General features: G+C 44.4%; 1 protein-coding gene across 1 annotated transcript in view; it reads left to right on the top strand.

The window, feature by feature from the left end:
• UNKL (unk like zinc finger) overlaps positions 1-15,452 on the top strand; it is a 514,610-nt gene that overhangs the window by 144,740 nt on the left and 354,418 nt on the right. The window contains exon 4 of the mRNA XM_085629284.1: positions 3,387-3,520. Within this exon, the coding sequence (XP_085485410.1) occupies positions 3,387-3,520 (134 nt within the window). The remainder of the gene's footprint in view (positions 1-3,386; positions 3,521-15,452) is intronic.

Here is a 15,452-nt window from a genome sequence, read left to right as displayed (position 1 = left end):
CTCAAGTAGAAAGGCTTACTCCAGAATTGCATGTTGTGCTTGCGTCACACTCACTTCACACTTCAACGCTTTACCACTTAAAAATATGACGCTACACCAATTATTTAGAGAAGGTAGGTAAGCTTTATCTTTCCTTATCCGGTGAAGTTAATCAATTTTTAGCCAATACCTTACAAAGACAGAACATTTCATCTCGTCCGATTTAGCAATACTCTTCTTCTTCAAATGTAGCAAGATCTCAAGCGCGCCCCTTTTAATGTTTCGAATCAACACCATACTCAATAGCGCGTTGAACCAAAACACCAAACGAAGCACTCCCCAGGGCACTCACTATACACCGGAAATCAGGTGTTTACTTTAAGCGTTACACATACCATTTACATTTCTTTGGGATCTAGTGATTATTCTAATCGCTGCACATTACATTCTCATTTCTTTGAAGATCAGGTGTTTATTCTAAGCGCTGCACATTACATTCTCATTTCTTTGAAGATCAAGTGATTATTCTAAGCGCTGCACATTACATTCCCATTTCTTTGAAGATCAAGTGATTATTCGAAGCGCTGCACATTACATTATCATTTCTTTGAAGAGCAAGTGATTATTCTAAGCGCTGCACATTACATTCACATTTCTTTGAAGATCAAGATATAAATTAGGGGTCTCCTATGTAGTCGGAGATCGGGGCTATCAGGATGTCACACTGGCCTCCGTTACCACAATCCGGAACACTCCCCCAAAATGCCCGGCTTACTAGTAAAGAACCACGTCTTCCTCAGGAGAGGCTTGGAAAGCCCAGGAACCGAGTTCTTCTTGCTGGGGGCAGAGGGGGCTCAACATACTCCTGGAGGAATCTCCCAGGGGGAAGGGGCGAATCCGGGGCCACACTGGCCTTCCGCCCGCCTTCCCCGAGGGTTTCTCTAATTCGGGCCTCTTGTGGGTCACTCGAGTCGGATTGAGGACTCGCTCCTCTGAGCCTCACTCACCGGCAAGCCCACTTCCTGATAGACCTTGAGGGGGTGACAATGCTGACGTGGGGTCGTTCCTGGGCCCCACGAGGACCCTTGAAACCAGTCGCTCAACCACCCAGTGACTGCCGGGAGGCACGCCCCCAGACGCAGCGCGGCCTGCGGGGGCGCGGCCTCCTCACACAGCCGGCACCAGCGGGGGCGGCACTCCTCAGACCGCCCCCTGCATGTGATCAGAGGATCGCAGCTTCAAGGCCCGTCACAGACTTCTACTCAGGGGCGCAGCCTCCTCACACAGTCTGACCTCGGTGGGGCGGCGCTTCTTAGTCCGCCCCTTTGCGTGCGATCCGAGTAAGGCAGGCTTCCCTTTCACTCCGGGCTAGGTCGCGCTATCGTATCCGGCACAATGGGACCCCGGGCCTCCTCATGGGCCCCCCAGGTGACGGTAGGACGATTTTCCAACCCCTGGGCTGCGGCGGTGAGTGTTTCAGATAGGGTCTCAAGTCAGGGGTGGCTAAAATTAAGGAGGCGATCCGATCTCTGGGGCAATCGAAGCTTTTAGCCAAATCCCTGGGACTATGTCGCAGATGACCTTCCCTTCAGTCGAAAGTAGTGGTCAGTCGATATCCCTGGATTAATCCAGGGTTCCAGACAACAGCAGGGGTGTGGAAGGTGTAGCCAAAGTCGGTGTCTCTCTACCCTAGCTTCCTTCAAGGGACCTGACTGAACAGGAGCGCCTAGGGTAGTTGTGACCTGGAGTCAGTGGCTGGTAACAGGGTCAGGTCAAGAGGTCAAGGGTGGTATCAGCTGGGGAGGGAAGTAAAGCAGACCCTAAGAACTGTCAAATTCCCTCTCTAGTGCATCCACCTCCCCACTCAGATGCCTTACTCCTGACTTTCTCACAGCACACCTTCTTCTCCAAAATGGCCGACGCACCTCCCCTCTATTTATAACCTGGGCCCCGACTGGCCAGAGTGGTCCAGAACGTTCTGGAACCCCTCATGACAGTCTATGGCCCAGGTTCTGAGGTGACAGTTTAGTCCACCATTTTGTGAAGAGACTCTCTCCCTCCCTCCATTTTAGTGAAGCACCTTGCGCCTCACCCTCAGGTAGTGAAAATGGGGGCCCAGAGCCTCTACGTCAACACCCAAAAACTAATGGACAGAAAAATTAGAGGATAAAGGAAGAAAAATGAGGAGGGGACAGCCAAAGGGCTGGCAGGTCTAACACGGTGTATCCGATGCTACCACATTGAGCAATCTGAAAATGCCTTTTTGAAGAGATTGTGTCCCCACCAGTTACTCAACCTATACGTGCCACCTAAAATGGCCCCTGCTTCTTTTTGTAGAGGATTTTGTTAAATTGTGGCCATTTAATACTCTGGATCTCAATCTGGTCAAAAGAGGAAACTAATTGTAACAGTCTTGTGATTTTTGACTGCCTGAGGCACGATAACGCTATGTCCATTCGTGGCTGCGATACATCAAAGAGCAATTTGCCAAGTTAAGTAGACCAGATTTATTCAGCAACCCAGTGTCCATCACTACCAGGAAGGAACTTATAAAAATATATTTAAAGCAATCTTATTGCTGGGAATGAACGCCTTGAATTGCTCAAGAAGTCGGCAGCAAGAAACTGTTACCTATCAACCACTGAGGCTGTGGAGCCCTGTTTGGGCTTCATTAAGAATGCCAGACACTGGTTTTATTTCATTTGCTTTTGATTTGAAACAGCTCATTATCTGGTCTCCCACCTTAGTGGTTCTTGTAAGGCATTAGAGCTTGATCTAGGCCTGTATGATCAATTTAATCTGCTAAACTTACTTTCCTTTTGTGAGTTTATGATAAACTGAGGAAGTTGTTCCTGCTACCACTTCTAAAGTTTCTCAATATAAGACAATGTAGAGCCGCATTACTGCATCTCCAGCTGCAATCTGAATTTGGGTTCTCAATGGTTTATACATTTTTATTGCCTGCTGTAAGAATGAGAAAATTGGTTGGGAAATCAGCCTCAGGCAGTTGTACTACTACTATTATTTTGGACTTTCTAAACTAGGCTGTCACAGATGTATGTATGCATTTGTATTTTATCTAAGTGTTAAAGTCTTTTATGGTTTTTCGCTGAAAACAGAATTTTCTGATCTGATGATTGGCAGTACCTCAGCCCTATTTCGTCATGTATGAAATAAATAAAAGTAATTTTCTCAACTATAAACAGACTATTTTGTGTGTAATTCATTCGTTTTTGTACCTTCATTACCATACTCAACATGCAAGTCTGGTGACAGCTTGCTGCCTAGTGGCATTTACTTTATTTCAAACCCCCTACTAGGGAATGTTTTATCAAAGCAAATGCTGTGTTTTTTTAAAACAAATTCATTAGTGGTTCAAGTAGATTAATGAATGTAATTTGTTTCAGGGAAATGCAGGCACAGGAAGCCTTACAAAATGGGCAGCTCGGAAACAGTGATGGCATCCCTGACCTACAGCCAGGTGTTCTAGCAAGTCAAGCAATGATAGAAAAAATACTTGGGGAAGATCCAAGATGGCAAGGTAAATATGTGGTGTCTTTGCTATGTCAAGCTATTACAATGGAATAGTCAGCTGAGAAGACCACAGATAAGTATGTAAACAATATCCAATCTATCTTCTTCCTCCCAGGTAGAGTGATGCCAGCTGGTAAAGTATCCGTTTACACCAGCATTCTTAACACGTATGAATGGAATTAAAGCCAGTCCCATTTGGTTTGAGGTGACTTTTGATGTGCTATTTATTTAATCAGAGAAGCAGGCACTCCTTATACGCTTGTTGCTGAATCACAAGGTATTAGTGCTAATCCAAAAATGTTTGGATTTAGTCTTGATCCGGAAGTGGCTGCTCAGTTAAATAAATCCCAGCTATGCGGATAATACATCACTATAATCGACCCTGTCATTCTTTTCCCAGCAATCTCCTCAATATAGAGAGACACACCGCAGTAGTAGGAAAAAATAAATAGTGGCAGGCTGTGGATCCTTCTTTTGGAAGCGGATTATATTGTTTGAAGCACAAGAACCAGAGCGACCTGGAACCTAAGGAGATATATATATATATATATATATATATATATATATATATATATATATATATATATATATATATATATATATATATATATATATATATATATATATATATATATATATATATATATATATATATATATATAGATATATAGATATATAGATATATAGATATAGATATATATATATATATATATATATATATATATTTCTGTACAGAAGACAGTGAAGCAAGAACAGTCGCTGCAATGGGTACATGTCCCAGCCACATTTATCAAAAAGAGGTTTATAGGTGATTGTCTGAGTTCACCTCTCTTAAGAAATACAAAGCAAACCAGTGGATGGAGTTCTGTAAGATGTGGCCACCTATGGTGGGGAATTCGTGTGGGAACTTTGCTGGCGGAGAAGATAAATCCGAGAAGGTCGAGCATGTATGTTTGAGTCCCTGGCACAATAGCCATATGCCATCCTGCTTCTTATTTTCTCATTTACGACTGAACCAATAATTTTCACTGTGCGACTCCTGGCAGAGTCATTTGACCAGTGTTCTTCATGTTTCTGAAAGCTAGTCACCGACAGAATAATTTTTTCTTCTAGCTTCTGATCAATGGAGGATGATACGCAGGCCGAACATCACTGCGTACAGCATACAGTGCTTCTTTCACAAAGGATACTATGATATATCCTGAGAGAATACTGGGTAGAGAGCAGTGTTGAACTCAGCTTCACATAACTTTCAATAGAGCAGTAATGTGTCTATACATTTCTGATGGATACATCTGCCTGTGGATTCCTCACCTTATGAATATCCCCTGCGCCAGCATTCCGCAGAATTTTTTTCCTATCTCTCCACGCTGGTGAGGACGTCGGCTCCGCTCTCGACGCCGCATGACGTCACCTGAGCCATAAGAGAGCCTCGTCAGCGTGATAGCGTCAGTTACCTTTTTTCCGCGCCGTCGACGCGTAACGGTTTTCTAGCACTCTCCATATTTTGTGGAGTTACTCCTGTTATTCCTTCTGCTTTAACTGTTGCTGTAGCGATGTCGTCTTCGAGGAAGTCTGGGTTTAAGCCCTTTAGGGAATGTGGAAGTCACATGTCCATCACTGACCCCCATGAAGATTGTTTATGGTGCTTGTTGTCGGAACACGACGTGGAGGACTGTTCCTGTTGCAGGAAAATGAATCCTAAAGCACTTAAAGAACGGGAAGCCAAGTTGTTTCTGGCCAAGGTGAAGAAAGAAGGAAGAGAGCGTAAGGGAGATAAGTCGAAGTCGTCGACTTCGCATACATCGAAGTCGAGAAAGCACAAGAAAAAAAGAAGACCTGGATTTCGGCGCCGCGCGATGAAGGGTAAGGCTTCGAGGTCGCCTTCGCCTGCCCCTTGACGTCACCGTAAGGACTTTGTATCTCCTGCGCCCTCTTCTTCTCCTCGTGCGACTCCCAAGAGTCTCCTTCGCATAGAGGCACTCCGGCGCAGTCTCCGGTGCCGAGGGATTCACTGGCTTCAGACGCCGAGCCGGCTCAGGATATTCCATCTTCTCCTGTACCTGAGATTGAACCGGTGGATTCGGCAGTGGATCCGATCGTTCTGACGTCGGATACTCCCCGTTTGGATACTGGCTCGAATCCATATCCACAGTTCCGGCTCCAGGTGCGGATCTGTTGCATTTTTTAAATGCATTGTACGGAGTATTTTCAAGGGCGGCTTTCCCATCTGGAACACCTTCGGGTCCACTGGCATTCAACTGGGGAGTGCCCCAGTACTATGCCCAGCCACCCTTCATGCCGATGGCGCCGTCATGGCAATTTCCGGCGCCGAGAGTCTCGACGCCGTTGATAGAATCATTGGCGCCGTCTGGTGAGCCTTCCTCTCGGCCTCGTGCGGATCTCGTGCCTCCTTCGGAGCCTACGACGCCACCGATGCCGCGTCCGCGGATTCGTTCAAGGAGAGAGGCACAGAGGCTGTTAGAAGAGGAGCAGTATCGCAGAGAAGAAGTAGAGGAGGGCGAGTTGGAAGAGTCTCTGGATGAATTCGAGGAAATTCAGGAGGCGAGTGGGGGGATACCTCTCCTGAGTGGGAACTCTCTTCAACAAGGGCTTCTCCTCCTCAAGAGGTAGCTCCCTACCATTGGGTTATAAGGAAAGCTTTTGGATTTACAGTTACCTACTGCCGAATATAAACCAAATTTGCTGACAGAGGTTTTGCATTCGCCTTCCTCCATAGTTGAGCCTCTGTTACCCTTTAATGAAGCCTTATTGGAGCCTGTCCTTGAGGTTTGGCCTAAACCACTCTCTTCGCCTGCTGTTTCTAAGGCTGTGGCAAGAAGATATAGGACTGCACCAGGGGATCCAGATTTTCTCTCTTCCCATCCATCTCCAGAGAGTTTGGTGGTGCAGGCATCCTGCTCAAAGTAATCTTCAGGTGCTTTTCCACATGCTCCAGCTGACAGGGACTCAAAGAAGATTGAGCAGTCAACTAAAAAGGTCTTCTCTTCTCCTAGCATGGCACTAAAATCGACCAATGCTACTTGTCTGTTGGACCGTTGTATACATGCTTTGATGGACTCTGCAAAACAGTTGGCCCCAAAGATACCTGATTGGGAGAGGGGAAACTTTATGGCGGTTCTGTCAGACGCTCAGGCTGCGGCTAGACAGGTTATTCAATCAGGCCTGGATACGGCTGACTCAATAGCCAGAGTTATGGGCTCCTCCATAGCTACAAGAAGGCAGGCTTTGCTTCGATCTTCTGGATTTTCCCCTGATGTCCAGGCCACTCTTTTTGATTTGCCCTTTGAAGGGCCTAAGCTCTTTGGGGAAAAAGCAGATTCGGCTTTACAAAGGTTTAAGGATAGCAGAACCATGGCGAAATCCTTGGGATTGCAGACCCAGTCAAGAGGTTTTGGCTACAAGAAATATCGAGGCTTTGGAAGGTCTTCCTTTCGCAGTTTTCGTCAACCTCCGTAGCAGCAGCAGAATCCACTCTATAAGTCTTAGAGGAAGAGCCTAAGGTCGCCAACGTGGTTCTGACCGCAATATCTCCTCCTCCTCTTCTGCCTCCCCGCTCCCTCTAGTACCGCAGGAAAGCAGCCCTAGATCCCCCATCCTGGATCATGTGGGTCCTGTAGGGGGTCGGCTGTCTCACTTTCTGCAAGGTTGGAAATCGGTCGCGCCAGAGCTTTTGGGTTTTAAACCTTGTGGAGAATTGGTACGCCCTTCCCTTTCAGGAATTTCCTCCTCCTTACCAAGGTTTTTGTTCAGAGGACCATTTGCTTCTTCTACAGAAGGAGGTTCTTGCATTACTACAAAAAGGTGCGATAGAGGTGGTTCCAAAGCAGGAAAGAGGTACTCCCGGTATTTACTGATCCCCAAAAAGGACGGCAGGTTACGTCCGATCCTGGACCTCAGGGTCTTGAATGTTTACCTGAAGCAGGAGTAATTCAAGATGCTGACCCCTGCTCGGGTTCTTCTGGCGCTGCAGCAAGAGGACTGGATGGAGTCGATCGACCTACAGGATGCGTATTTTCACATCCCCATTCTGAAGTTGCACAGGAAGTATCTCCGTTTTACGGTTGGGTCGCAGCACTACCAGTGTGCGGTTCTCCCGTTTGGTCTTACTACTGCACCTCGAGTCTTCACAAAGGTGATGGCAGTGGTGGCAACTCACCTCAGAAGGTCGGGGATTCCGTTTTTCCCCTATTTGAACGACTGGCTGCTTAAAGCAGAGTCGCCAGAGATTGTGCTTCATCATCTGCGGGTAACATCTCAACTGTTGTTCAACTTGGGTTTTTCAATCAGTGTGCCCAAATCTCACCTGGTGCCCTCTCTGCGCAACCTGTTCATAGGGGCGGTACTGAACACTACTGTGTGTGGAGCATTTCCTCCTCCACAAAGAATTCTCGACATTCAGGAGATGATCCCTTTATTCCACAATGGAGCAGTTGTTCCAGTTCTGAAGGTCCTTCGCCGGCTCGGTTTGTTTGCCTCCTGCATTCTGTTGGTCAACCATGCATGTTGGCACATGAGTGCGCTCCAGTGGTGTCTCCGCAGGCAGTGGTATCAGCACAACGGAGATATAGAGGGAGTCAGTAGGGATCTCCAGAGAAGCTGCAGCGGATCTGTCTTGGTGGAGCGTGGAGGGCAATCTGTCTCAAGGAAAGCCCTTTCATCTTCCTCCATCGGTGGCCAAAGTGATAACGGATGCCTCTACCCTAGGGTGGGGTGCTCATATGGGGGATCTGGAGATCAAGGGTCTTTGGTCTCCAGAGGAGAGATTGTCTCATATCAATCTTCTGGAATTGCAGGCGATACGTTTGGCTTTCAAGGCCTTTCTCCCTTTCCTTCGCGGTCAGTTGGTTCAAGTCCTGACGGACAACACTACCGCGATGTGGTATGTCAACAAGCAGGGAGGAGTAGCGTCGTACCTTCTCTGCAGAGAGGCTTTGCAGCTTTGGTCCTGGGCTCAGGACCATTGGATTTGCTTGATGGCGAATCATTTAGCCGGGGTGTTTAACGTGCGTGCGGACAGTCTCAGTCGGCAGTTCTCCGCCGACCACGAGTGGAGGCTTCATCCGGAGGTAGTTCGACACGTCTTCCGAACTTGGGGGACTCCTCGGGTGGACCTGTTTGCCATTTTCTAGAAAGCGCATTGCCCGTCATTCTGCAGTCTCCAGTTTCCTATGCAGGGGGCGTTGGGGGACGCGTTTCAGTTGATTTGATGCTCTCATCTCCTTTATGCATTTCCTCCCATGCCCTTGATTCCTCGGGTTCTGAGGAAGATTTGCGAAGACCGGGACTAAGTCATATTGATCGCCCCGGATTGGCCAAGAAGGGTGTTGTACACAGATCTACTTCACCTCTCATCTCATCCACCGCTCCGTCTGCCTCTCAGGGTAGACCTCCTCTAGCAGTCGTAGGGGCAGGTTCTTCACCCCCACCTCCAGAGCCTGCACCTTCATGCCTGGAGATTAAACAGGGCAACCTGAGTTCCTTCTCTCTCCCTCCTGACGTGGTGGATGTTGTTTTATCGGCCAGTCGACACTCCACCAAGTCCATTTACTCCTACAGATGGTCAATATTCGTTAAATGATGTGGAGAGAGAGATCCATTGACCCTTTGAAGGCCCACTTGTCGAATGTTCTTCAGTTTGCTCTTTCCTTGGCTCAGCAGTGTTGTGCTGTGGCCACGGTTAAGGGCTATTTGTTGGCCTTATCGGCTTTTCTGTGTCTACCTGATCTACCTTTATTCAAGGCCTTACCAATAGGTTTCCGCCTACTCCCTTTGTTATGCCCCAACGGGATCTTAATCTTGTTTTAACTTTTTTGATGGGTTCCCCTTTTGAACCCTTACATAGCTGTCCTTTGAGGCTTTTATCTTTTAAAACAGTCTTTCTGGTAGCCATTACCTCAGCAAGGAGGGTGAGCGAGCTTCAAGCTCTTAGTTCAAAACCCCCGTTTTTGACCATACATGCTGAAAGGATGGTCTTCAGTACCAGGGCTGCTTTTTTGCCTAAGGTGGTTACTCCCTTTCATCTGGGGTAGTCCATAACTCTCCCTGTGTTTTATCCTCCCGCTTCCAAGGAGGAGGAGAGACTTCACCGCCTGGACCCTAAAAGAGCGGTGAGCTTTTATTTGGACAGGACAAAGGACTTGCGTATGGACGATCAGCTTTTTGTGGGCTATGTTGGACGCTCAAAATGCAAAGCTGTGCACAAGCGCACTCTATCCAGATGGAGCATCTTGTGCATCAAGATCTGCTACGCCCTTGCTGGTAAGGATCCACCTGAGGGTATTAGAGCTCATTCTACTAGGGCTAAGTCTTCCACCTCTGCTTTAGCCAGAGGTGTTCCTGTATTGGACATTTTGTAAGGCAGCGACCTGGGCCTCCCTCCACACTTTTGCAAAGCATTATTGCTTGGATTCCGAAATGAGGAGGGAGGGCCATTTTGCGTGCTCTGTCTTGCAGGACTTTTTGGTATGAGAAAGGCGGACACCCTCCTCCGGGACTGGGACTGCTGAGGGAATCTATTCATAAGGTGAGGAATCCACAGGCAGATGTATCCATCAGAAGAACAAGTTACTTACCTTTGGTAACACTTTTTCTGGTGGATACAGTATCTGCCTGTGGATTCCTCACTGACCCACCCTCCTCCCCGTTGTCCACCTTTGTATACCTTAAAGAATGCCTTGTTTGACATGTTGTTTTACATGGTTTCTTCTTTCTATCTGGTACATTTATAGGAAATGCTTATGTTCTTTAGCGTTCCTTTTTATTATGTACTATGTATATTTGTTCAAATGTTGTGTACTGTGTATACTTTTAATCTGTTGTCGGTCCACCTGTTCGCCTCGGAGGCACAGAAAAAATGGGTGGAACTGACATCATCATGCCGACGAGGCTCTCTTATGTGTCCGGTGACGTCATGCGGAGTCGCGAGCGGAGCCGACGTCTTTGTAGGCGTGGAGAGCTAGGAAAAAATTCCACGGAATGCTGGCTCAGGGGATATTCGTAAGTTAGGAATCCACAGGCAGATACTGTATCCACCAGAAAAAGCATTACCGATGGTAAGTAACTTGTTCTTTACTTCCCTAGATAAAGTTTTGGAGAATTTTCTTCTTTTTTTTTTTTTTTTTTTTGGGAATAGCTTAGAAATGTTTTTATTTTTAACATTTTTTAAAAGAGTTTTATATAGCGCAAACTAGACCTAAAGATATCAGAAATGTTATATTCTGAAGGGTCTCTGACTGCCTTGCTTTTATCGTTTACGGTTCTGCTAATGCAAAACTAATAGTACTGCATTGCATGCTGAGTTTAAAAGAGGAGTTATTTTCCTGAGATTTATGTGAATAAAAAATGAATGAACCTATGATATACTACCATTGACTTAACAGTGATTTCCCATCAAATTTAATAGCTGTTTTATATTTTTACTCATGAGTTTGGTGCTGTTTCGAAATTGCATCAAGGCCAGATGATGAGGAATGTATGATTTGATCAATTAGGAACACATATGTGACATGTTTTTCAAATGATGGAAATGAGATTGAGAAATTGAAACCTACCCCAAAAAAGAAATCCTATGACAGTAACATTTTAAACTGTTTATCTTAAATCCAGCAAAGAGAACGTTTTGCCACAAAATGCCCTTCTCTTGTTTGAAACACAAGAGAACTCTTATAATTGCCATCGCCATAGATGTATCATGAATTTATACCCAGTTATATCTTTTTTTTTTTTTTTTTAAACTTTTTTTATTAAAATCGGGGCAAGCGGTCCGCTTGGCAGAGTATACAACATTACAAAACAATTCACAAATTAAAGTATCAGATAGATCGGGCAGAGCAGAGGTACAAAAGTCAGAGTTAGAGATCAGAAAAATATTGCTTATAATGAAGCAGGTCTAATATGCGTTAGTCATAGTAAACAAAAAAAAAAAAACAAAAAAAAAACCCCAAAAGGGAAAAGTTCTAAGGAAGTAATAAGCTTCAATCCTTCCCTCGTCGCTCGCCTCTACAGCTCCTTCAAATGAATGAGGACCCCCAGATTCTATCTATCTTTTGAAGAGATTTAACACCTCTAATCTTAGCTAGAGAGAGTTCCATGATATAAATTTCTTTGACGAGAAACCACCACTCCATCTCATGCGGTGGATTTCTTGTGATCCATGACCGTGCAATAATCAGTCTAGCACATCCAATCAAAATGTTACTCAGAGCTACTTGTGGGACTGCTGATGAATTGCTTAAAATCGGAATTCCGAGTAGTACATTAGTAATGTTGAGTGTTATTGGTTGTGACAGAATCTGGGCCATACCTTGGCTAATTTTGGACCAAAATTCCGCAAGTCTAGGGCACATAAATAGCATATGTTCCAGATTTGCAGCTAAAAGGTCACATTTAGGACATCTTGTCCGCTCGGTGTTAGAGCCATTGTTGGGCCATTTTGAAATTCTTTCTGGAGTATAATATAGCTGGCAAATAGTTTTATATTGCTGTAATCTCAGACTAGAAGAGTGAACAGAGCGATTTATATTACAGAGCGAAGAGGAGATCTGATTAGCAGTAATACTTAGGCCCAATCGCGAGCTCCATTTTTCCGCTATTTTCCCACAGTCGTCTAGTTTAAAGGAGCTTAAGACACTATATCCAAAACTGATGAGTGATCTGACCTTGCTAGAATAGAAACATTTCCAAATATCTGAGTCTATTATATTTAGTAACTTCATTTTGCGTATTAAGTAGTCATGTATTTGAATATATTTAAAACGTGAAGTTTCAGATAGTTTATATAGTGTTCTTAGTGTCTCAAAAGCCAGAAGGCCATCATTACCGTATAAATCACCAAGTGTCTCTATTCCAGCCACTTTCCACACTAAAAATGTCCCATCGTGGAATATCCCTGGAAGACCAGGGTTAGCCCATAAAGGTAATTGAGGATGGAAAAGGGTCGTATTACATTTTGCCAAAATGAGTTGCCATATTTTAACGGTATCTCTAATGGTCTTGAATTTTACCCGCTTGAAATAGTTTGGATCAGTCACTTTAGCTAAAAACATGTTAGAATCCTCTCCCAACGAAAATTGGTAGCAATAATACAGTTGCCTACTACGAATAAACAAGCTGCGGAGGCGACTGAGAAAAGCTGAGAAATAATACAATCTGAAATCGGGGAAGTTAAGACCACCTTGGCTAAGAGGTAATTTAAGCAGAGAGATTGATCTGCGAGCCTTCTTGTAGCCCCATATATAACTACTAAAAATCCCATCTAGGCGTTTAAAGTACGTATTATTAACAAAGAGTGGTATGGACCTAAATAAGTATAAAAATTTAGGTAATATATTCATTTTGATTAAATTAATTCTGCCAATAATACTAAGAGGGACCTTATGCCACTTTTTTAAAGTTGTAACAGTTTCTTTGATGAGAGCCTCATAGTTAAGTTTAATTATTTCGTTTATCTCAGAAGAAATTTTAATACCAAGATATACAGCGGTTCTGCAAGTGCCTATAATCGGGACTGGAGATTTGTAATTCAGAACAATTTGCGTTTTGTGTGAATTAAGTTTATAACCGGAAACGGCCCCGAATTTATCAGCCTCCTTGATGATACCCAATACTGCTTCCGGTATGTTAGTTGAGTAAACCGCTATGTCATCGGCATAGGCTGTGATTTTTAACGAATTCTGGCCATGTTTAAAAGGAGTAATATTGGGGTGAACTTGTAGCGCAGCGAGAAAAGGCTCTAACGATAGCGCAAATAACAAAGGTGATAATGGACATCCTTGCCGTGTACCGCGGTTGATAGGAAAGCTAGTCGAAGTTAGCCCGGCATAGCAGAGTTTAGCCATTGGATGATCATACAAAGCCTGTAGCCATTTAAGATATTGGCCATGAAAACCCAGAGTGGTCATTGTTGACCAGAGAAAGTCCCACCCCACTCGATCGAACGCTTTTTCAGCATCCAGGAGTATCATTCCGAGTGGGGTGGGACCAAGTCTGGCCACGTCAAATGCAGTAATGGCCATATTAATATGTGCAGTGGTATCTCTCCCCATAACAAAACCATGTTGTTGAGAGGTCACCAGCTGGGGTATAAGTGGGGCTAATCGAGTAGCTAGCACCTTGGCAAAAATTTTAGCGTCTACATTGATGAGCGAGATGGGTCTATATGACCCACACTGATCTCCTGGTTTACCTTTTTTTAGAAAGAAAACAATCTTGGTTGTATTCCAAGATTCAGGTGCCTTTCCAGTGATTCCTATATTGCTAATCACATTTGATAATAATGGCAACAGTTCCTCCGAGCATATTTTGTAAATATCTAATGGGATAGTATCCTCTCCAGCAGCTTTGCCTAGGGGAAGCGAAGCGACAGCCTTTCTAATCTCTGATTCATTGATGTTATCAGAAAGAAGCGCAATTTCTTCAATCTGTTTTCCCTTAGTTAAATTAGTGTCCAGATATTCTTGGATCTTATTCATTGCCGGCTGCTCATCTGGAGTATATAATACCCGATAGTATGCCACAAACTGCTCGAGGATCTGCTCTGGTTGGGTATATACCATATTATTTTGACCTTTGATTGTTTTTATAAGTGTCTTGGATTTGTCATCAGCAACTTTGTATGCTAAAAGTTTTCCTATCTTGTCCCCGCTCTCGTATTGGGAAAGATGATACTTATGTAGGCTGTTCATATTTTTCTCCATTAACCTAGTTTTAATATTAAGCTTAGAGCTGGCTAGTTTCTGACATATATCAGCTACATTTGATATTCCCTGTAACAGTGCCTGTGCCAGTTGATTTTCTAGCAAAATTACAGAATTGCCCAGCTCCTCCCAGCTGCGTTTATATAGCCGATTTTGGTTTAGAATAAACTGTTGTGTAAACCCTCGTATACTCGCTTTGACAGTATCCCAAACTATACTGGGTGACGCTGAATTGATATTTATTGTAATAAATTCCACTAAATGTGCTTTTAGTTGTAAGATATAATCCTTATTGGACAAAAGATGTCGTGGAAAAGTAAATATCCTTGGTTTCTGACCAGTCTGTGGCATATTGAACGATAGTATAATTGGATTGTGGTCCGAAGACACTCTTGGACAAAGCTCCATAGAGCTGTTCGCCAAAATATTGTCTGATACCAAGGCCATATCGATTCTTGAACAAAGTTGATGAGGTGCTGAATAATAAGTAAAGCCAGCAATAGAGGGATATAATGTTCTCCAAGCATCTTTTAAGTTATGGATGCGTCCAAGTTCGATAATGGCAGCTCGGGATTGACGCATCCTCCGAAATGCTCGGTGTCTTGTAGTATCGATATCATAATCCATAATCAAGTTAAAATCCCCCATTATGATGAGTTCTCCACTGCTATCTAGTAATTCTATATTTAACCTGTCGATTAAAGAGGGGTCGTCAGTATTTGAGCCGTAGAATACACAGAGAGTGTAGGTATTACCAAGCCATAGAATCTGAGCTATGGCCCACCGACCAGCTTTATCTACCTTAGTTTTAATTATTGCCATGTTAAGCCTTTTCTGTCTTAAGATAGCGACACCTCTGATTGGGGTACTACATTCTGCACATGCTATCACGTCATATCCTAGTTGCCCAAGAAGCTTACGGTCTTTGTAAATAATATGCGTCTCAGAAAGAAAAGCAAGCTGAGGTTTATAGATTTTTAGCTCTTCGGTGACCAATCGTCTCTTGTTCCTACTATTGAGACCTGCTACATTCCACGCAAGACATCTAATTCTGTACGTCATTAAACACATTTCGATCCTCCGCCCATTTTCGAGTTTCCCAAAAATATCTCAATAAAGAATTAAAGTAATCAAATATTTTCCCACTCACCCTGATCATTTTAACAGTTTTACCCCCCCCCCATCCACCCCTGCAAACCCTCCCAAAGGGGTTCAGAACGA

This window comes from Triturus cristatus, chromosome 10 (assembly GCF_964204655.1).
Source record: "Triturus cristatus chromosome 10, aTriCri1.1, whole genome shotgun sequence".
Lineage (NCBI taxonomy): Eukaryota > Metazoa > Chordata > Amphibia > Caudata > Salamandridae > Triturus > Triturus cristatus.
The sequence above is the reverse complement of the archived record's forward strand: the minus strand, read 5'-3'. Positions and strand labels throughout refer to the sequence as shown.